General features: G+C 40.3%; 1 protein-coding gene across 5 annotated transcripts in view; it reads right to left on the minus strand.

Moving 5' to 3' along the window:
- Positions 1 to 1,146: 1,146 nt before the first annotated feature.
- FBXO38 (F-box protein 38) overlaps positions 1,147 to 21,690 on the minus strand; it is a 54,655-nt gene continuing 34,111 nt past the window's right edge. The window contains exons 13-22 of one of the 5 annotated variants that reach the window (XM_025867282.2): positions 18,305 to 18,421; positions 16,771 to 16,950; positions 14,731 to 15,240; positions 9,394 to 9,494; positions 9,092 to 9,194; positions 6,082 to 6,248; positions 4,571 to 4,716; positions 3,838 to 3,941; positions 3,211 to 3,324; positions 1,147 to 1,746 (exon numbers count right to left, since the gene is read on the minus strand). In XM_025867282.2, coding sequence (XP_025723067.1) covers positions 1,568 to 1,746; positions 3,211 to 3,324; positions 3,838 to 3,941; positions 4,571 to 4,716; positions 6,082 to 6,248; positions 9,092 to 9,194; positions 9,394 to 9,494; positions 14,731 to 15,240; positions 16,771 to 16,950; positions 18,305 to 18,421 — 1,721 coding nt within the window. In that variant the 3' untranslated portion in view covers positions 1,147 to 1,567. Of the gene's footprint in view, positions 1,747 to 3,210; positions 3,325 to 3,837; positions 3,942 to 4,570; positions 4,717 to 6,081; positions 6,249 to 9,091; positions 9,195 to 9,393; positions 9,495 to 14,505; positions 15,244 to 16,770; positions 16,951 to 18,304; positions 18,422 to 21,690 lie in introns of all 5 variants that reach the window. The other 4 variants (XM_025867281.2, XM_073890898.1, XM_073890897.1 and 1 more) reach the window with 4 other exon arrangements.

The raw sequence follows: 21,690 nt of genomic DNA on the forward strand, positions 1-21,690 counted from the left end.
AATATCTAGAATGTTTTAGAATTTGTTTCCTGCCTTTTATAAACTGGAAAGTACAAGACACTCTTAGTTAAAAGGGAGACTGGCCGAGTTAAAAATAAGGTAATAAAAAGATGACTGAACGTGGTACCTTACAATTCTTCCCAATGTGATAGAAATAATTTTGTCTTGAAAAAGAACTTTATCAAAAAAGACACTGATGATCATTCACACTATTTCAGTGTTAGGAAAATTTGCTGGCGCCCTTGCATTCCTGTGGACGTGAATGATACCGAGGCAGCCCAGTGGGAATCAAATTCTTGTCCTACCTAGCTTTGACCAGTTCTTGACCATAAGTGAGAATTTTCCCTCTCTGGACTTCAATTAATCCCGTTAATGAAAAGGTTGGACTAGGCAGTCTCTAAGGGCCCTTACACCCCACAGAGACCGTAAGTACATATTCCATGTGGAAAGGGTTGACAGAATTTTTCCACAGACCTTCTAGTTTAAGCAACTTACGAGGTCACTCAGCTAGCAAGTGCTAAAGCTAGCCCTCAAGCACAGGTGTTGCTCTAGAAGGTGTTTTTGTCTTGACCCCTGACCCTATAATGAGGCACAGGCCACCGTCCTATCAGGGTGATGTCTCTTCCGAGAAAGGAGAAAGGCCATCTCCTGGTGACCAGGTATTTCGGGAACTTCCGCTCTCCCCAGTGTTCGGTCACATAATAGCTCTACGGGTTGAACGCCTTGCAGCCACAGGATTTTAGAAAAAAAGAGAGAGACCAGCTTACACTGGAGTCTTACTTAGACACAACTCCAAACGTTCCTTTTCTGTGCGGTATTTGCTGCTCTTCTTTAAAAACAGGGACTCAGGCCCAAGGCAAGAAAAAAGTTTTTAATACACTTTTATTTTTATATTCAAGATAAAGCATATACACAACTGAATGTGGAAATAAATAACTCGAAATGCTTTGGAAACTTCCATTGTCCCTCTCAAACTCAATTTTCTTTTTTAAACTCATGAATCTTTTTATTTGATTTTAAGAAATACGGTAACTATAATACCAAGAGAAAAAAGAACCACCATTTTGTACACAAACATAAAGCTTCCTGCTATAGGGTTTAGTTGGTTCATTAATAATAACACAAAAAAAGCACACAAGACACAAAGACTCTTCAACAGATTTACTCAAACAGCTTTGCTCGAGAAGAAAAAGGCACAGATTTAAGGGATGACAATGATTAATAAGAATATAGTAAATGGGGGCTCAGCCAAAAAGTGACACTTTATGAACTAAGTCAAGAAAAATGAACAAAATGAACTCTTTCCAATTATCTGCCTTCATTAAAATGAATTCTTAAATTAAACTGTATAAACATATGATATAAAGGTGGTACTCGGGAATTGTCTTTGTATATTTCCTCTATGTACAAATCTTTGTATACAACTTCAATGTTCCTTATACATTTCCTATATACCAAAACGTGCCAGGGCCTCCAAACTGAATGCCCTGAATCCCTGTGGCACTCGCTGGCAGCTAGGCAGGCCCAGCAGCTTCCGCCAGAATATCTGGGAAGTAGGAGGGGCCAGTCAAATGTAGTCATCTTCAACCGGCTCCCCATTGACATCACAGTAGTGAATAAAAATGGCCACTACTCGCTGAAACACACCTTTCTTCATCTGACGCATCTCGGAGATTTCTTCTCCTATTGTTTCCATACAGATGTCTGCAGACAGCTGCCCTTTCCTTCGAGGAGCATAGATGGTGCCTTGGAAATCAGAAAGTAAAGGGGAAACATGTAGGATTATGAGAATCATTTGGAGGTCACTGGTGAAGCTGGTGCATGAGAAAAGCCTAAGTCCTGTAATGTGATGCCACTGAACTAGGCGTAGCTCCTGGACTGGGCCCCCACGTTACACGTGCCATGCTACCGCCCACGTCTGGGGCCTCGGCGAGCACACATGATTAAAGGCCCAACGTGACAACACACCAGACAGGTAAGTCGTATATACACGTACGTGTGGTTTTCCAAGTCGGTTTCTTCATAAAGTATGCTTTTAAAACTTCCTACAAATGGATGTTCAAGTGTGCTAACACTCAGAAGAACTCTATTCAAAAACTCCTTCAAGTTTCTCCCCAAATATCTACACCTGAATTGTAAGTTCCTCGATGGTATCCAAAGAGAAGCGGTTCATAAGGAGAACAATCATTCACGTAAATGGAACAATTTCAAAACAACATAGCTGACAAACTCTGAGAGAGTAAGAAAATTACAAGCATTTAGGTAATAAAAACATCTAGGTAGAAAAATCTGTCTCAAGGACTCCTGCCCACCAACTTTTATATATCCATAGTAAGTCAACTTATTGTTATTGTACAAATTGAGAGCTGCTGTTTGCGGGGGATGGGGTGGGGGGGGCAAACAGCAACAAAAAGCAAATCAAAACATTTATATGAGCATCTGAGCTCTTTCCACAGTTTGGCTGCTGTGGACACTGCTGCTATGGACACTGCTGCTATAAAATTGGGGTGCAGATACCCCATCGGATCACTATGCTTGTATCCTTTGGGTAAATACCTACTAGTGCAATTACTGGGTCGTAGGGTAGCTCCGTTTTTGTTTTTTGGGTTTTTTTTGACAGATGAATGGATAAAGAAGATGTGGTACTTATATATAACGGAATATTACTCAGTCATCAAAAAAATGAATTACTACCATTTGCAATGACGTGGATGGAACTAGAAGGTATTATGCTAAATGAAATAAGTTAGAGAAAGACAATTATGATTTCACTCATATGTGGAATTTAAGAAACGAAACAGGATCATAGGGCAAGTGAGGGAAAAATAAGATGAAATCAGACAAGGAGACAAACCATAAGAGACTCTTAACTCTAGGAAACAAACTGAGGGTTGCTGGAGGGGAGGTGGGTGGGGGGATGGGATAACTGGGTGACGGGCATGAAGGAGGGCACATGATGAGTGAGCACTGGGTGTTATACGCAACTGATGAATGAATCACTGAACTCTACAGCTGAAACTAATAATACACTATATGTCAACAAAATTTAACATTTTTAAAAAATTTAAAATAAAACAAAAAAAACCCCCTCACATTTATATGAGAAGCAATTTAAAGGCCACATACACTGTTTTTAACTCAAACAAAATATTAAGTATCTAACACATAGGATATACTCAAACCAGGGAATACAAATCAGGCCATAATTACTTTCTTCATCATCTTCAAAATCGTATCTGGCGAAGCTGTTGGGTTCTGCAGCCCGTAATGATCTCAACCAAGGGAAGTCAGAGATCATGGAATACGGAGCTCCATCCACAACCCCTAAAATAAGAAGACACATTAATAGTGCTGCTGGTGTGGAAGTAAGAACAGGGCCAAACACTGTAGTATTTTGTAAGCAGAATGTAAAATGTGCTTTCATCCATCATGGGTAAAAAAGTGCTGGACCAGGAGGGGTGGGCTCTAACTCTAGCTCTGCCTCTACTAGGTCATGTGATCTTGGTCACCCTTTGATTTCAGGAAGCCTCAGTTTCTGCCTCTCTCTAAATAAAGAGGTTGAGACAGGTGCCCTAAAGTTTCTTCCGACTCCCAAACTGTAGCAGGTTTCAATTTTCTTGTACTTTTTGTGTTTCAACACTGCTTCAGATTATTTTGGGGATGGTAAAGACTCACAGAGGGAGAGCAGTATTCATGTGGTCCCTGCTACCTGCAGAGACTCAAAACACCCATTACCTTGAAGAACTAAGGCTCCAGATTCCTACCCTCCCTATGGCCTGTCTCTCCATCTAGTTAGCGAGCAGCTATGAAGCTGCCCAACCATTGGTCAATGCTCACCTTCTAAAGTATAGATTTCTCTACCCCAGGGGTACTTGGGGTATTTCTTTAAATCATCTTCACTTCGTGTGGCTTCAGGGAAGAATTCATATTTAATGAGTTCTCTGGAGGCAACAAGAAAAAAATAAAGGTTACAAAACTGGAAACAATGTTGGGGTGTGGGGTAGAAAGGACCTGTCAAAGTTGTATGGGGCCTAGATTCTAATGAACATCTCAAACAAAATATTAAATAGCTGACAGAAGTAGAAAACTAGATGACATGTATCTAGTCAAGTCAAAATTATTTTCCTCACTATCTTCAAAGTCCTATTGGGAAAAGAAAGAAAGCCACTCTAATCAAATGTCTTGTATGTATAAGGTGCTAAATAAAACATTTATATAATAAATGCATAGAAAAATCCAACTTTCTGATGATGTAAAACATTAACAGTTTTAAGATCTTTAATTTCATAGCTTTTCCATGCACTGGGGCTAAAGGAATGAAGTCAATGTACGTGTATGGTCTGTTCCTGCAATTTTTCTCTAAGTTTAGACATAAAGTTACAAATATATATGCATACTTTTTAGTTTTAAGTAGTCATTTCCCTCTGTTTTTTTACATGTTATATGTCATATGTTTCAGTGCCTGAAAAGCTCAGACAAAATCATTTCAAAGAACAATTAGGATTCATTTCTGGGACCCCTTGCCACAGGAAAGGACTGAAAAGACCTTCAGGGGCCACAGACTACTTACTGATTGATGTTTGCGATAGTATCCATCCAGCTGCGGATGCGCACCTTGTTCCGGACGTTGGGAGGGTTACTGAATTCATGGATAATGCAGATGTGATAGGGGTAGGGACCACTAAACAGCTTCTGCTCTAGGGTCAGTGTGTCCACCTGGGGAAGACATCATAGACAGGGCTTTGGACCAAGGAAGAGAACACCTTGAAAATCTCTCTCTTTTAGAGTATGAACAATCTGTCTTTGGGACCTCAGTTTTAAAATCTTTGGCGGATTTGAAAATCAAATAGTCACATTCAGTCCCAAACACAGCTTGCCATGCTGGGAGTGGCGCTTGGTAAAATTCTTCTCAGCAAGCTTGCTGATCTACATGTCACTGTTACAGACACAACCACTAAAGCAGGGAATCGTGATGCAGGTGACTGACCCCGGGGATCCATTTCTGAGTATGTCCTCCACAGGTTTAAGTACTGCCTGCATTATAGAGCCGCGAGTGTGTAGTTTTCTATATACCCTATTCAAACTGGCCTACTGCCAATCCTAAAGAACACATTCCCTTGCCCCCGTGTAGCCTTTGTTCGCTTGGTGCCCCCTCCCCCGTCTTGACCTAGGCAACCCTACCTCACCGTCTTAGTGGCGTACATGTCCTCCCTCCTACTGGAAAGGCAAACTTCTTGAGAGAAGGATAATGCCCTTTGTATTCTTCAACCCCAGAAAATTACAGACAACAAATGATTTGTTTGTAGAAATGAATCTTTTGGGGCCAGGCTTAAACACTGACTGCAACAATTATTTACTATCTCCTTTAAACTTTATTTTGGCACCAAGCACAGAGTCTTACATACGATGTTTGCTCTTTCCCCCACCCCCAGTTTCACTGAGAAGTAATCAACATACATCACTGTGTAAGTTTAAGGTACAGAGCATGATAGTCTAATTCACATATATTGTGAAATGATGACCATAATAGGTTCACAGCCAATATTCATCTTCTTATGTAGATACGATAAAAAGTTTCCTACTAATGATAATAGCAGCTATCACAGGACTACGTGCTACATGACAAAAACTGTTGCGATACTTCACATTAATTTAACTATCCTAAGTGTAGGATTTTCTTCTAATTTTACAGATGAAGAAATAAGACAAAGAAGCTAAGTAATCTATCTGTTCCTGGTCAGTGAACGAGAACTTGAATCAGGTTGTCTGAAACCAGAGTCTGTGCTCCTAAGCATAGGCAACTTTTACTAAGTATAAAAACTTAAATTTTAACAACTGCCTTCATCATATAGCTTGCTAAAAACCCACAAAAATCAAGCAGAGAAGCATTAATGACAAAGACTGGCAAGGCAGTCTAACTACCTAAAAGACCTAAAGAAGTGTTGTAGAATCTAAAGACTCATTACCACAGGTTGAGCAAATGAATAAATTCAGAGTCCAAAAAGGTAGAAGACTAAAAGTGAAAAAAAAAAAAAAAATCACTGCACTATTCCTCAGAAAAGAGCAGAGCGAGCTCATTACCTGCTGCATGGGGCGGAGATATATGATACGGTTTCTCTCAGGAGGCATCCTTAGTATCTGATCTAGTACTTGATCCATATTCAGTTTCTTGCACTGTGCATAGTCAAATCGATTCACAATTGGTGCATTTTCCACTTTTAAATGTTTCAGTACCCTGCACCTGGTAGCTACAAAACGAAAACAATGGTAAGCTCTACAAATACTTTATACAAAATAATACTGCAATGTATAGCCCATCTGGAATCATGTTTGGAAGACTGGGCCAACTTATATTAGCAACAAATACTGAAGAGGTGAACATCTCTAACCTAGGTCAAGTACTGTCATAAAGTACAACTAACAGTTACCAAAATGATTTGAAAACGTCACAGGGCACCTGAGTGGCTCAATCAGTTAAGCGTCTGACTCCTGGTTTCAGTTCCCGTTGTGATCTCAGGGTTGTGAGACTGAGCCCCACATCAGGCTCTCCACCCAGTATGGAGTCTGCTTGGGATTCTCTCTCCTTCTGCCCCACCTGCTTATGCTCATGTGCATGCTCTCTCAAATAAATACATAAAATTAAAAAAAAAAAAGTCATTCTGTCCTGTTCACAAGAAGGTGGTCACCCTCATGCTGAAGGAATGTCAAGGTACTTTTTCCTATCTAAGATTTTACTGGCAAAGAGTCCATGTTCCAGAGAATAACTTCCCTAAACACAGCAACTGTTTAGAAAATATTTATTGAAAAGAATGATGGTAACCTTTAAATTATACAATTTTATTCAAATAAACCTAGAATAATTTACAAATACTATCCTATATTCACCCATAGGAAATGAGCAGAGTTGATTTTTAACTCCTACCATAAGCATAAAAGCAAAACCTTAAAAGACCAAAATATTTGGATACTTTGGTCTGAAGCTGTATAGTCCAATGTGGTAGCTGCTAGCCACCTGTAGCTTTTTAAATTTCTATTAACTAAAATGTCTTAAAATTCACAATTTAGGTTCCTCAGGCATTAGCCACAGTTCAAGTGTTCAACAGTCACACGTGGTCAGTGGTTACCACATCCAACAGTGTAAATACAGAACACTCCCATCACTGCAGAGAGTTCTATTGAAAATGCTGGCCTGAAACATGATTAAATATGCTCTCTGTTTAACATATAAGTGTGAGGTTATAGAGAAAAACAGTTGCTATATAATAAACGTATTTAACTGCAATAGTATGCTAACTTCAGAAAAATATCCCCCTTTTTTTTTTTTTAAACCCAATTTTTTTTAAACCTCAAAGTTAATTCTGATCCAATTTTTACTATAGATTTCAACCTGGTCCAACTCAACGAGAGAATCCGATGGAAGATATAATAAAACCATAAGGCTGATATGCTTGATCTCGTCAACATTTCATAAAGACATCTTCTATAACATCCTTGACACAATGTCATCACCTTCCTGAGCAATCCGGCCCTGTAACTAACTTGATGTTGGAGGGCTAAGCAAGTCTCTGCCTTTCTGACTCATTTTCTCCTTCTGTGACCTGGCAGGAGGAAGGGGAAGCAGGGCAGGCGACAGGAAAGGAGGAAAAGAGAGAGGACCACATGGCGATACAGGGTCAATGGCTCTGCATTGTAAAACCAGACCAGGCTGAGGTCAGTTCGGACCTCAATCAGCCATCTCGCCCACCATTAACTCAGTCAGCAGGTGTCTAGGGACGGAGCTACTTATCTAGGATCCCTGGTCTCATGATAAGCTGAGCTGAACAATTTGGTTTAAGGGCAAACAAAAGGCAGGGCCTGAGGCCATGTGATCCATCACTAGGTTTAGAGAAGATATGGGGAGAATGAATCCTCAGAGTTAAGAGCAGAGGTGAAAAAGAGATTCTCCAAGAGATGAACAGAGAAAAGAACAGGAAGTCAAAGCAGCTCAAAGGTTGTGAGGCAGAGTCTCGGACCCCCTCAGAGAGGAGAGCAAGGACAGTGCTGCCTGCCGGGCCGGGCTCCCCCGCTTTTAAGACCTCTGGGCTTCTGAAGGGCCCCCTGATTCTGTTTTAGGAGGAAAGTCCAACAGGAGATGGTCATTTAGTAGGTATTTTAAGACTCTGTTGACTGGAATGGACTAAAGTATCACCTGTTAAGGGTGAACATAGGGTCTAGAGTTTTCTAAGATTCAGGAGAGAGGTAGTGTTTAAATCTTAGTTTTATCTCTTCTTTCTGGGATTCTCCTAGTGTACGACCAACTGGTAAGGACTTCTTTGCTTTGCTTATTAGTAGTAACACAGAAGTGCAAAGAAAGGAAAGCCCCTAAAACCGCAGTACAAATATAATACAAACTAACATTAGGTAAGCTTGTAGTTAGAGGTCAGACCCTCCACTATGTATATGTGTACATACCTACGTAGACACACACATTGCACTTATTGTATTTAATCTTCACAAATATGTGTTTATAGGGTAGGCATAATTATGTACACTTTACAAATTGAAAATAAATGAACAGAGACTACATAACTTGTCCAAGGCAAAAAACACTTGTCATAGCTTCATAATTCTACATGGATAGGTATCAAAAACATAATTTTGAGTGAGGATAATGTGCCAGGAACTGAAGTTCTGAGCGACGATGTCAATCAAATCTAGAGCCGTTAAGCACATAAGGCAGTCCCCACTCCCCACAAAAACACGAACAACATCACATAGCGTGGCAAACGGTAGAGACAGGATTCAAGCTGAGATCTATCTGACTCGAGAGCCCACCCATGTGGTGATTCTACTCTGTCAGAGCAAGCAGCAATTGTCGTTTGGAGGAAAGCAAAGGAGAGGCTGTTTTAAAAGATGAAGTCTCTGCATGTGCTCCCTCACAAATACTCTGGAGGAACTGCTCCAGAACTACAGAACAAGGACAGAATTAGAAACAATCCAATGTAATGATTCCACTGAAAAAAATAAAGAAATGTTATTGTAGTATTTATGAGTCTTTAATTCTTTAAGCTCATCTGTGATGCTTTTGTATGACACAGGCCTAATTACATACCATGGATGAACATCATCTTGGGACAGTCCTTTAACACGAGATCTGTGATTCCACAGTTGGTCATAGTGACTCCAACAAGATTTTTGGATTTTAATACCAGGACCTACAAGGAGAAAAATTTTAAAAGATGTGTCTTTCTGCAGACTTTTTTCTTAAAGCTTAAATGTTTTCACTGGCACAAGTTAAGAAGCAGCCGTTACCAATTTCTTCTTTTAGGGCAAAAAAATTATAAAGATGGAAACTTTAGTCATTACTCAGGAACCTGGCTGAACTGAACGTTAAGTGGGGTTTTTTTCCTTCACCTGCACATGGTCATCCTCTATCACAGGATCACTGGTACTGGTGGACTTATCTGCTGTCCGCTTCCGCTTCATGGCATGACGTGGCTTTGTTTTGGCAACTTCTAGAGAAAGGCAAGAGGAAAATCCAAATTTTAGCTTTAGCTTTCTTTCTGTTGATCAAAAGTACACATTCAACTGCATATTGCATATAACGCTATCAAGACAATTCTCAAATCTACGACTTGGTTCCCAATAGAGTATCGTCAGATTATATCCCAATAATATACGACTGCTATTTCCAACTGACTATTCCAAAACAAGATCACCCTCCATTATCTCAAGCCGGTCAACAACAAATAGGATTTCCCTTCTCATACCTTGGCCATATCAAAAATCTACTTAACATTCCTATCTCCAGTTACCAACCCATCCTAAATACTATTGGTGGATTAAACTCACCACTTTCCTGCTGAACAACTTTAAATTATTAACTACTGCTTAGCAAATATGTTTCAAGGCCTGATACCCATTCTCAATTTTATTCCAAACCATGTCCTAGTCATTTGCCACCGCCAGAGCACCTGAAGCCAAAATCCTTCTAACTCCTTCTGCCTCGAACCTTTCCTGAACTCACTTTTTGAAAATTCTACCCATTCCTGAAAAGTCCGGCTCAAATACCACCTGCTCTAACAAATTACCTGGGTCCCCAAACCTTGTAAGTGGTTCTGTAATTCCCTGCATACTTGTTTCTCCACTTAAACTAAAAGTTCCCTGAGGGCAACAAAACTGCCTTATTTCACCTTTGTGTCAATGTCAGCCACTAGCAGTGATCTCAAATGAACATTTACTGAACGAACTGGCACTCAACATTCACTGAATGAAGGAGTACATTAGATACGGAAATGGAGCAACAATGGTAGCAAATATTTACTGAGCGCTTACTGTACGTCAGGCACTTTTCTAAGGGTTTTACTTGCAATAACTAATTTAATCCTTAAAATAGCCCTCTGTGAGAGATTATTCTCCCGTTTTATGTATGAGGACACAGACATGGGACGAGAGAACAGCTTGCCACGGTGTAAGTGGTGGAATGAGGAGGCAACGCAAGGCAATCTGGCACCAGCCACTACACTAGAAAACCTGCAGTCTTTATCTGGCCAGATCCTGGTTAGTAAGGCCCTAACTCATTTACTAGTGCTGTTCTAAAACCTGGCAGTTTAATTATAGAAGAGCAAATACTATGTTGATTTCATTTTAAAGGCAAGGTCTGAAGTCCTCTCTAAAACTTTAACAAACACATACACAAAATAAGACAAGACACTAAAAAATCACTGTCCTCAGTTTTTGACAAGCATTCTGTAGCAGAGCGTTTACTGAACGCAGTAAGGCTGATCTTCATGAATTAAATCTCACCACGCTGCCTTCAGAGACCACCACTAGATTACAAACATCCTACCTGGTAATTCTGTAACTTCAAACGAGGATTAGAAAGAAAGATAGGGAAACAAGGTACAAATATAGCAAATTCCCAAAGGCTTGGGTTAGATGGAAACTCTAGAGTTTCTAGAGTTTCTCTAATCCAAGCGCTTTTTTTTTTTTTTTTTTACATACCAGAACCTTTCCTCTACCATCTGAAAACTTTATGAAATCTTACTATGCAAACCGATTGAAAGCAGCTACTCTGGTTGAAAGCTAAAAGGGAGCCTAAGAGTTCTACCCATCAAACTTCCTCTAAAGACCCTGAACCCAACCAAAACCCTGGGGTTCCGGAAAAGATTCGAACTATTGATCTAGCCAACCCACTGAAGGCCTGTCTTCCATAGTACTCCTGAAGGAACTTCATGCAAAATCTAAATTATCTTTACTGACGAGGAATCTGCTAAAGGCAGCACATTTCACAGGACATAAAATTCACACACCTGTTACAACCAATAATAATAGGAACTGGTTTGTCTCCCAGTACCCGAAAAATGAAAATGAACTAACAAAAAACGGGTCTGCCTCCATTCCTTTATGACAGTGTTGAGATTTGAATCTTCGGTTAGCATTCTCTTTTTCTGATCTGATTTTCAAACTTTTCACCTTCCTGCAATGCTCAGTCCCTTAACTGATCAGAACGTGGGGTTCAAAGTTAAATTTCCTGCTCTGCAGAGTACCCAAACTGGCAGTTCATATTTTCTAAGAGAAATTATAAAACACTTTACATGTAGATAAGCATTAAAAACAAAGGCTTCCCAATGTAAAAGAAAAAAAGAATTCATCGTGTTTTTTTCTCATGCCTCCCTCTTTGTTTAGGGACAATTCTTAGAGATTTCATACATCCACCAGCATCAACATACCTCATATGTTGGTTCCTACCACTTATTTAAGTTCACAATTATTCACTGAGCCCCATACCATGTAACACATTGTGCTAGAAGCTGGGAATAAAATGGCAAACAAGCAGACACTGTCCCTGCCCTCATGGAGCTCAGTCTATTGGAAAGACAGACAGTAAAACACGGAATTACAACACAGTATAGTTAACATTGGTGTAGAAGATGCTACAGAAACACAGAAAACAAACCAATTCAGTCTTAGGGTGTCAGGGAAAGAGGTTAGTATCAATGAGAACCATACCATATTAATTTTAAATGCTATTCTTTGATAATCCAGTTAGTTAGTTTTGTGATATTTATTTTATAAAGTATACAATGAGGATACAAACAACAACTTACAGGTATTTATTCCCCAAATCAGAATTCACAAGATAACTATGTTAGCATCTAACAGGGTTTTAACACAACATTAAGGCCATAAATCGAAAACCAAATTAAAACTCAAACATTTTCTTTGCACAAGTGATTTTTAAAAAATCCATAACACTCAATCAAGTTTTGTTCCTTTATTAGAGTTTGGATTTTTCTCCTTAAAACTTTGAAGAGCAGAATGGCCAAGAGATATCAAAAACATGCTAGATCAAAAATAGCAAGTTGAAAGCCACTCAAATAACTTGTTCTTTCCAAAAGAGATCCAGGTAATACTAAAATCAGCACTTTGACATCTCTCCAGAAAAGCTGTTACTGAAAGTAAATGGACATTTGTATTGTTGAAAAAATATGAGGTAATCATTTACCTACTGTACAATTAGCTACATACACATTAGAAATCTTCTCAAATTGAAAAAAAATTACAAGATAACAAATATAATTTACCTAAAAAATTAAAAATGAGATTTTTTTTTTAACTTCTAGAGAATTTTTTAACCTAAGAAAAATGCTAGACCTGAAACAAGTCAGAAGGAAATGGTAAACAGGGTAGCAGGACATGAGACAGCAACGAAGTCAAAGTGCCCTAGGGTTAAAATGAAGTACTGATATTAAAAACAACCCCCCCACGCCCAAAAACAGTAACAACTGAAATGTTTACCAAGAGACAAAAGACAAAATGGGAGACAAAACATCCCTAATAGGAAGACTCCATATTGTAAAAATGACAATTGTCTTTTCAGTAGATCAATGTAATGGAACTCCAAAAAAATCCCAAGATTTTTTGGAGCTTGACAAAAATTATTATAAAAAACTATACAAATAAGTGAGAAATGCGTGACTAGCCGAGGAAATTCTGAAGAAGAATAAAGGGACGGAAGGCCGGGACAGGACCGAGTGCCCAGAGACAAAACTAAGTTCACCTAAGGTACACAATAAAAAAGCATTTCAAAATAATGACATGAGAATGGGATGCCAACAAACAGCACTGAAACAACGCAGTGACAATTTGGAATAAAAAAATTAAGTTCATTCCCACAGATTAAAATAAAGAGCTAAGATAAGCAAATGAATAAAAGAATGAGAAAATACGACCAAAGAGCTGAAGCACGCATACTTCCACAGCAGCAAAGAGAAAAATAAATCATAAAGGTAAACAAGTAGATCTGGCTTGACAAACATGAAAAACCATGCAACAAAAGGCGTCGTCACGGGGAGTTCCTGTGTAATGGGCACACAGTTTCCACTTGGGAGGATGAAAACGTTCAGATGGATGGTGGTAATGGTTGCACGACAGCATGAACGTACTTAATGCCAATGAAATGTACACTTCAAAATGGTTAAAATGGTGAATTTTGCGCTACATATAAGAAAAAAAAGATATAAAACATTTAAAATTCAAGGGAAATGTATTTTTCATCATATGGCAGAACTAGTGTTTGTAAAGCATAATGAAATGTTTAAATAAAACTCATATTTTATTATGAGTGTAAGCTACTATGATTAGCACATAATTAAGGTCTCATTTATTTTATGAAAGCTTATTTTTGTTAGTTTAGCTCCACATGGTTTGACTGGCTCTATTTAGGATATAAAAAAAAGCACTAACTCTACATCCTGGAGCTAATTTTAAGATTTTCAAATTAAGGGAGACCTGGAGAAAATTAAAATATATCATTCATTGACAGCTATTCAATAAAGGCAGGTGAGATTACTTAAAAATAAGGTCAGAAATAGAAACAGAACTATGATTGAGAAACGTGCTTACCCCATCCAATCCAATGCCTTGGCATACACATTATAGATGTTATCAATGAAATTATATACAGATACATGTTTTGAGTGTATCTTCACCAAAAGTAATTCTCAGCTCAACTACCTACTTACCTGCTTATCTCCTGGCAAACCTAACTGGAAGCAAAACTAGATTTCAGAAAGAATTACTAAGTAGTGCAGAGGCAGAAAGAGGGGTATACCCATATGATATATTCCCCAGCCCCAGCAACTTCAGGTCCTTACCTTTTGGCTAAGGTTTAAAGCTTCACTAAGAGTTGCAACTTCCCTAAGTATGGGATGGGAGCAGAGTTACACTGGGACTTAGACATCAGAATCAGTATCGTATTTAGGGTCAATATACACAGTTATTATTTCTCTCAGAGGCTGAACTATTTGAGTTTTCCTGGGTTGGAGGTTTTACAAGATCTTTCACATGCCTTCCCCCCACCCGCACCACTGCTGAAAATTAGTTCAAACTCTGTATGATCACAGAACCCCAACACAGAATTCCATCTGCCAAACTGGCTTTATGGAAGAAGACTTCTGGAACGAGCTCATGCCCCTGCCAAGGCCTACCCTGCAGTTGCTAGTCCTGGCAGCATTGTCATACCTGACTCAGATACCAGCGGTACATGGGAGAGTCTGCTCCTGGCCCTTGTTAGGGGCCTCCGAGGGTAGTCTTCATGAGACTGCACGTCACAGCTCTCAGGCTGGGAGCTCCCCCTCCTGTCCTCACCTGTAGCCCCAGAGCCACTCCCATTAGTCCTCTCATCATGTGCTGGGCCTGAAGACCCCCCTTCTGGCAGAGTCCTAAAGGAAAAGGCGGATCTCGTACCATCCGGGCCATTCACAACACAGGCTCGGCTGGTTGAAGGACGTTCCTCATCAGAACACCTGCTAGTTCTCCTTTGGGATTCCTGGGGCCTGTGACAGCAGCATCTGGGGCAGACAGAACTCTCTGCATCACCCTCCTCCATGGCCTCAGAGTCCTCTGACCCACCGGGGGAGCAGACACACTGCCTGGACACATCCACTTCTGAAGGGCTAGGCTCGGAAGAGCCGCCGCTGTTCACCGTCCTTACAAAGTCGGGGCTTTGAGAAGCAGTGCTGTGTGAGCTGGAGGTTCCCACTGTGCTGGCGGTGGCGCTGCTGCAGCTGGGATAAACATCCTTGTTTTTTTTCTTTTCAGGAATATCCCTAGCTGCTTTCATATCGGCTTTGATCTGCTCACTGGTGACCTGACAGCCTTTCTCACAGCTGCTTTCCTCGAGGGGAAACTGCTTCGACTGGCCCATCTGATGGGAGTTGTACCTCTTTCGAAGTGGAGTCTTGCCTTTTCCACTTACTGCTTATAGAAAAAGAAGAATGGCCCGAGGAAAAGAAAAGATTTCAGTACAAATTCTGGACAAAAGGCAAGAGTAAATTTGGAACAGGAAACAATGTACACTAATTTTCCTAAAGTACAATGGTGACCACATCACTCAGCTGCTCAAAAAGTCTCTATGGTCTCTAGCGCCTACCTGGTTTATTCTCCTCGGCTCAGCCTCCGCGGCCCACCACCATCTAGTTCCGAACTAGCTTTCTGTTCTCGGCCCCTCCATGTACATACTACATGCTAGCCCAAACTTTTCTCTGAACATCCCCTGCCATACTATCTCCGGATCTATGTTCTCACCAATTCTTTAGCCTTGCACCTCTGCTCAATCTCTCCTGCGCCCCCACCCCAAAGCCCCTGTAGGATATGCCCTGTAATACTATTATCTAGATTTCTGGCCTGACTCTTCAACCAGACTAGAGGTTCCCTAGAGAGAAAGGGATCGTGACTTACTCATCTCTGCATCCCTCACCGCACCTAACAGTACCTGGGGCACAGTAAGGCTCAATGAATATATAAAGGAATACTGAAATAAGATTTTGTCTGGCTGACAGATCTAGTTTCTAAATTCAGAAACTGAACTTCCTAGGAAACATTAGGCTAGTCAGCTGGTCACACTCCTTTCCCTAAATTTTAGTTTCAAAAAAAGCTCCTTTCAACCACAGTGTGAAAATACCCGAATTTCTTAAAAGGAATAAAATAAGAATGGAGTAATCAGTCATTGGTTAGTAAATGATCCCAAGTCTAAAGAACTAATAAGCTTTCCACACACAGAAGTGATTATATATTTCAGGGCCCGTGTTAAATGTACACCGAACACTCAAACATACTAAGGAGTAGGGTACCCAAGGGAAATTAGTGGACAATTTTTAAAAACCTCATCCTTTGCCCAAAGTGGTATGCACGTAGTTCTGAGAAACAGAAGGGAAGGAAAGACAAGGAAGAAGAAATGAACTGAAGGTTAAGAGAATTATAGTTTCTTGGTGAGACAAATGGTAGAGGCTGCTGACTGGATGTAAGGGGAGGCAGGGATTATAAGAACACACTGCAGGACTCCCTCAAGCACAAACTAGCCTCGAATGTTGACTGAGCACAACTGGACAGAGTATCAGCTGGCAGAGTGGTTGTTTGCTCACTGCTCTGGACGCCTCGGGAGTCATCCCCCCATGTGAAGGAAGCCCAGGCCCCTCGCTAATCCCTGATACCCTGATGTCGCAAGGTCCTAAAGCCTCCACTGTGGAAGTCACAATCCTCACGTCTTCTCTTCCCTGAACCCTGATTCCACAGTATTTTTGTTGTGCTACACTTGCCCTCGAGAGTGCCACCCTGATTCCCCTCTCCCTTGGGCTACTGCCCTTTCTCGCCTCCTGTCACATTCCATAAGGAAATGTTAACTGCACCACAGGTTGTGGTAGAGACACATTATATAAAGGTCAAGTGTGTCTGTCAGTTCTCACAATGACTCCCACTAACCGGTCCCAGCAAGACATCATCTCTCACCTGACAGTTCCCTGGACTGCACTGACTCTCCAGATTTTTCTTCGCGTTCAGAGTAACGCCGAGCACCATTCTTAGGAATCCAGACTTCTTGGAGTTCTAGACTGTCTTCCTCATCATCACTCTCTGAATCATGAACAGTAATTGGGGTTGGTTTTACTACACGCTGAAGACCACTGGGTCCTAAAACAAAAAGCACACGCCTGACAGTTACTTTTTGCCAAGAAAGGCTCTCTCTTCAAGTACTATTTACAGGGATCTGGGCTCACAGAGATGCTTTGGCTCTATGTAGCCTCCCTTGTCACTCATGTTAACGGAACATACACATTTCTAAAGGCAGATCAAAATAGAAGATCATATGGCATCCCCCTTGAGGATCTTCACTATTTGAAAAGTCACAATAAAGTTGGTTATTGAAAAAATAACCAAGTCATAATAATCACTTAAAAAAATAGCCTACTTTCCCAATTTTGCAAATGTATGGATGAAGACAAAGCAAGTGAAGATGAACCTCAGGCACCTATAGGAGTAGTGAGCTCTCCGCGTTCTTTAATTGAGTATTGTCTTTCTCATTAGATGTAGCAAGACACGTTCTTGAAAGGCTAGATGCATGTTACAGTTTGGTTATTTGAGTATTTATGTATGTGTAAAAAGTGTCTTCTCTGCTTGGCTGTACACCTTGTAAATGTTTAGTCTTATGACCCAAGTCTCTCTGACAAATGACTGAAGTTCACTCCACCGATAAACTGTAAGCTCCAAGGAACCTTGCCTGTCTTGTTCCTGTCACATTGTACAATGCCTGGCACAGAGTAATACTCAATAAATATTTGTTGAATAAGTGACTGCATCTGTAAGACACTTAAAACAAGGATAGTTAAAAGATATTTTCAATTCAAAGACAAATTAACATTCCAACAGATCAGGAGTAAGAAAACTTGGGTTCTAATCTCAGCGCCGTCCCTGTAAGACTGGCTGAATGGTCTTAGGCAAATTATTCAAACTCATTCTGAAAGACTTAGTTTCCCCATCTGTCAAACATAGGGCTGTATCAGGTAATCTTTAAGGGCCTTCTGACTCTGTACAGCCTGCTGTAAGTCACCCAGGGGCAAACAGAGACGAGGTCTTGGTCTGTTAACTGAACCAGGCCAACTTGTCCACTCCTGCTCCTCCCCACCAAAATGAAGGAAGATGACAAGCAAACTATGTAATCGGGTCATTCATCTTCTCCATCAACAATCTGAGTGCTTTCTTTCCACACACACACACACACACACACACACACACACACACACACACACGTGTGAACACCAATATAGAGAAAGGAGTTGCTGCCGCAGTTAGAAAAAACAAAAAACAAACCTTAGTAAGATATGTATATGTGCAAGGAGAACATCAACAAAATTCGGGTGTCAATAATAAATAGCATATAACACATCATTAACTGTAATGTTAAAGAATAATCACTTAGTGTTTTACTTTCTTCACTAGAGTGGGGCCCAAGTTTTCAGAACCACGAATGTGGAAGTCACATGATTACCTGCTTGTTCCTCGTCAACATCCACAGGGATAACTGCCTGACTGCGAGCTGCCGTCTCCTGTCCACTCGCGGCCACCTCCCCGTCTTCTGGCACCATGTCTTCCATCTCGTTCAATGCTTCAACAGAAATAAACACAGTCAAAGTGAAACCAAGAGAGGTCTTAAAAAAAACCACAATGGGCGACAAATCTGTGGCACCCCTGACAAACGAGCAGCCCTGTGATTATTAGGCCCACGCTGGAAAAACAGCCTATAACAGTGCTTCATTAGACAGACGAGAACAGGAAGTGCCCAATCATTCCACGGGAGAGGAAATCACGACGGCAAAACAGCACTCGATGGAGCCAGTCCGTCACCATAAGATGAAAGCAGGGAGAACGGCATGCAGCAGAGAGAAGAAAGCACCATGTTCATTCCTGAAGATGTCAGCAGGCATGGCTCTGTGAGGCAACTGTGTGCCTCCCTCTAAGTGATCTGCCAGACAGTAGTGAGGGCCAGCTACTGGAAAGACCTCACGATCATTTTACAAGCAATTAGTCTTGTAGTATCTGCCAGCTACACCAGGATGCACTGGGCAGGCAAGCTCAAACTGCACATTTCCTCTCCTACTCTCTGGAGGCTATGGTATCATTTTTAGCTAACACAGGACAAGGATTACGAACAAATACACTAAGCGCGTTTTTAACATTTTACTCTCCCTCAAATATTCTACATCAAAGAATTCGTGACCGTTATTAGTGCCTATCAGTGAATGGGAACGTGTGATTTTATTTATATCTTTCCAGAAGATGAGCACAGTGAGCAATTTCAGACCAATAAGCTTCAATTAACTTACTCTATCTTCTTAAGATAAAATGGTCATTTTTCCAAGAGGACCCTAAATAAAACAATTCCAAGCTTTGCCAGCTTTTTACAAGATTAAATTCAAGTCCCTCAAATCAGTATGCAAGGCAGTCAATCTAGTACCCTCTTACAACCTAAGCTTGTGTGCCTGATCTCAGTCTGAGTCAGGGCAATAACCATACTACCCTTCCATGTAGTTTGGCCAGGACCTAGAGGGCCGCAGAGACTGTGTCTAGCCTGTTCATCACTATATCCTCACTGCCTAGGGGTGCTCAAGGACTACTGCTGGGAAGTCAACCAACCAACCAACCAACCATTTGGATGAAATGAATAAACCACCAAAAGAGAAAACAAGATCCTGTTCCTGAAAGAACTGAAGAATCTACTTACATAGACAAGGCAAATTCAGTTAACAAATAAACCAAGGCAAAACAGGATTACAACAGAAAGACACCATTCAGATAAATGTCTCTGGAATATACAACAGTAAAATTTGAGATTTTGGGGGGACAAGGAGATTTGCTTTGGTCTTTAATATACACCAAAGCACACTCCCCGTTATTGAATAGTCTCCCATCTTACATTCTTGCCCAGCTCTAGACCTCAATTTTCCATATTTTAGTGCCCAAAGGAGGCCTGACCTTGCCTTTAAATCTTTCATGATAAAAGCCAATCGATTTTCTTCTTTCCTTCAATTCTTATTAACAGTTATGAAGAGAATTATCATGTACATACTCTGTGCCAAGCTCTAGGCTAAAGGTTTTTTATATATTACCTTATTTATTTCTTATGGCAGGCTCACAAGGACATTAATACTAGCCTCCTTTATGCAGCTGAGGGAAGTGAGGCTTAAAAGGGGTAGTACAATTTGCAAGGATGTCAACTGAGCCTGCTACAATACAGGGACAAGGAGCAGATGGGAAATTTATAATCTCTGCTCTCAAAGAGAATGCACACATTCTAACAGAGAAGTCAGATACGCAGAATTAGGTCAGAAGAGACTCGCTAAGTGCTACAGCAGTCCAAGTGCAAGGGGAATATGGACCAAAAAGGAACAACTAATTTTCCTGTTGGGCAGGGAAGTTTTCACTGATATAAGGGGACATTTCCTAAACACCAGGAAGCATGCTACATTTTCCAGGAGAGTAAGTATTCCAGTGATAGAAAGAACAAGTGTTTGTATTGGGATGAGGGAGCAAGAGAAAACAAGGCTAAAATGGTAGCCTGGGCCCCAGACTGTGAAAAGCTTAGAAAAGTCTTGCTAAAAAGCTTAGAATTATTTCTCATATGCAGAGGGGAATCATTAAAACCGAAGTACATTCATATACCTATGTGATAAGGTTTTCCAAAGCTGCTGAGCAACAGCTTTTTAGGTTGCCAGGCTAACCTGTTGGAGGTATTTAATAGAATATCCAAAAGATACTTTATATTTAACTTCTTTCATTGCATTCATTCCTTTGAATATTTACTAAGCAGCTACTACAATGTGTCACTGTTCCTAGGTGCTGAGAAACAACGGTGAAATCCTAAGAAGAGGCAGCAGTTGGTGTGACAGAGGTGCGAGCTCAGCACACAGTAAGTGTAGTGTGTGAGGTGGGGAGTAGCACACAGTGAGGACAGGCCAGATCACATAGGTTTTTATGGTCCAAATCAAGAAAGTGGATTTTCTCCTAAGGCAGTAGGAAGCTACTGGAAAGCCTGAAGTAAGGGAGCAACGTCATCTGGCATATGTTTTAACAACACTGCCCTGGCTGCTCTAAGACCTAATTTTAGCTGATCAAGAGAGAAAGTAGGGTAACCAGTTTGAAACGTATTAAAGCATTTAGATTAAAAAAAAAAAAAGATGTGGTACAATGGTGGTACAGTAGGCAAGGAGAATGTAGACTGAATGGCAAGATGCTTTGAAGACAGTCAACAAGTTCTTGCTAAAGGACTCAATGCCATGGAGAATAGACAGGTGGGCTATAAAGAAAAGAAAAGAGAACATCTTGATTTTTGTCTCCGGTAAGTAAATGAGACGGCGATACCCTTGGGCTAGGGAAGGTGCAAGGGATTCTTGGTTTAGATTTTTTTGGTTCAAAATATTTTATCATTAGGGCAGTACATTTTTTTCAGAATGATTTAATCTTACTGAAATTATGTGAGCTATCTTTTAATCAAATATCAATGTTTACCAAATGTTTTGTTCAGCTTAAATGTTATTTCAGTTGTAAAAAAAAAAAAAATCCTGTTACAAAATATAACTATAAATCTTAATGGATTTGAGCTGTTTTTACACAAATATATTAACTGGTCTCTTTTATACAAAGCCTGGTTAGAAATTCATAACCTTTATTAAATGTTATAAAATAAAGGAGAACTGTCTTTTAAGAAATGATTTATGTGCAACCATTTCTAATATCAGAAATATTATTTAGTGGTTGACAATCATCTGCCCAAAATATAAAACAAAATGTATTTACTGTGATTTTTTTTCCACACTGTAGTTTACCCTCAGACTTCATATATAAGGATTTTCCAAAATCAATGGTTCTCAAACTGTG

This window comes from Callorhinus ursinus, unplaced genomic scaffold (assembly GCF_003265705.2).
Source record: "Callorhinus ursinus isolate GAN/ISIS: 27379988/994484 unplaced genomic scaffold, GSC_fseal_2.0 scaffold3, whole genome shotgun sequence".
NCBI lineage: Eukaryota > Metazoa > Chordata > Mammalia > Carnivora > Otariidae > Callorhinus > Callorhinus ursinus.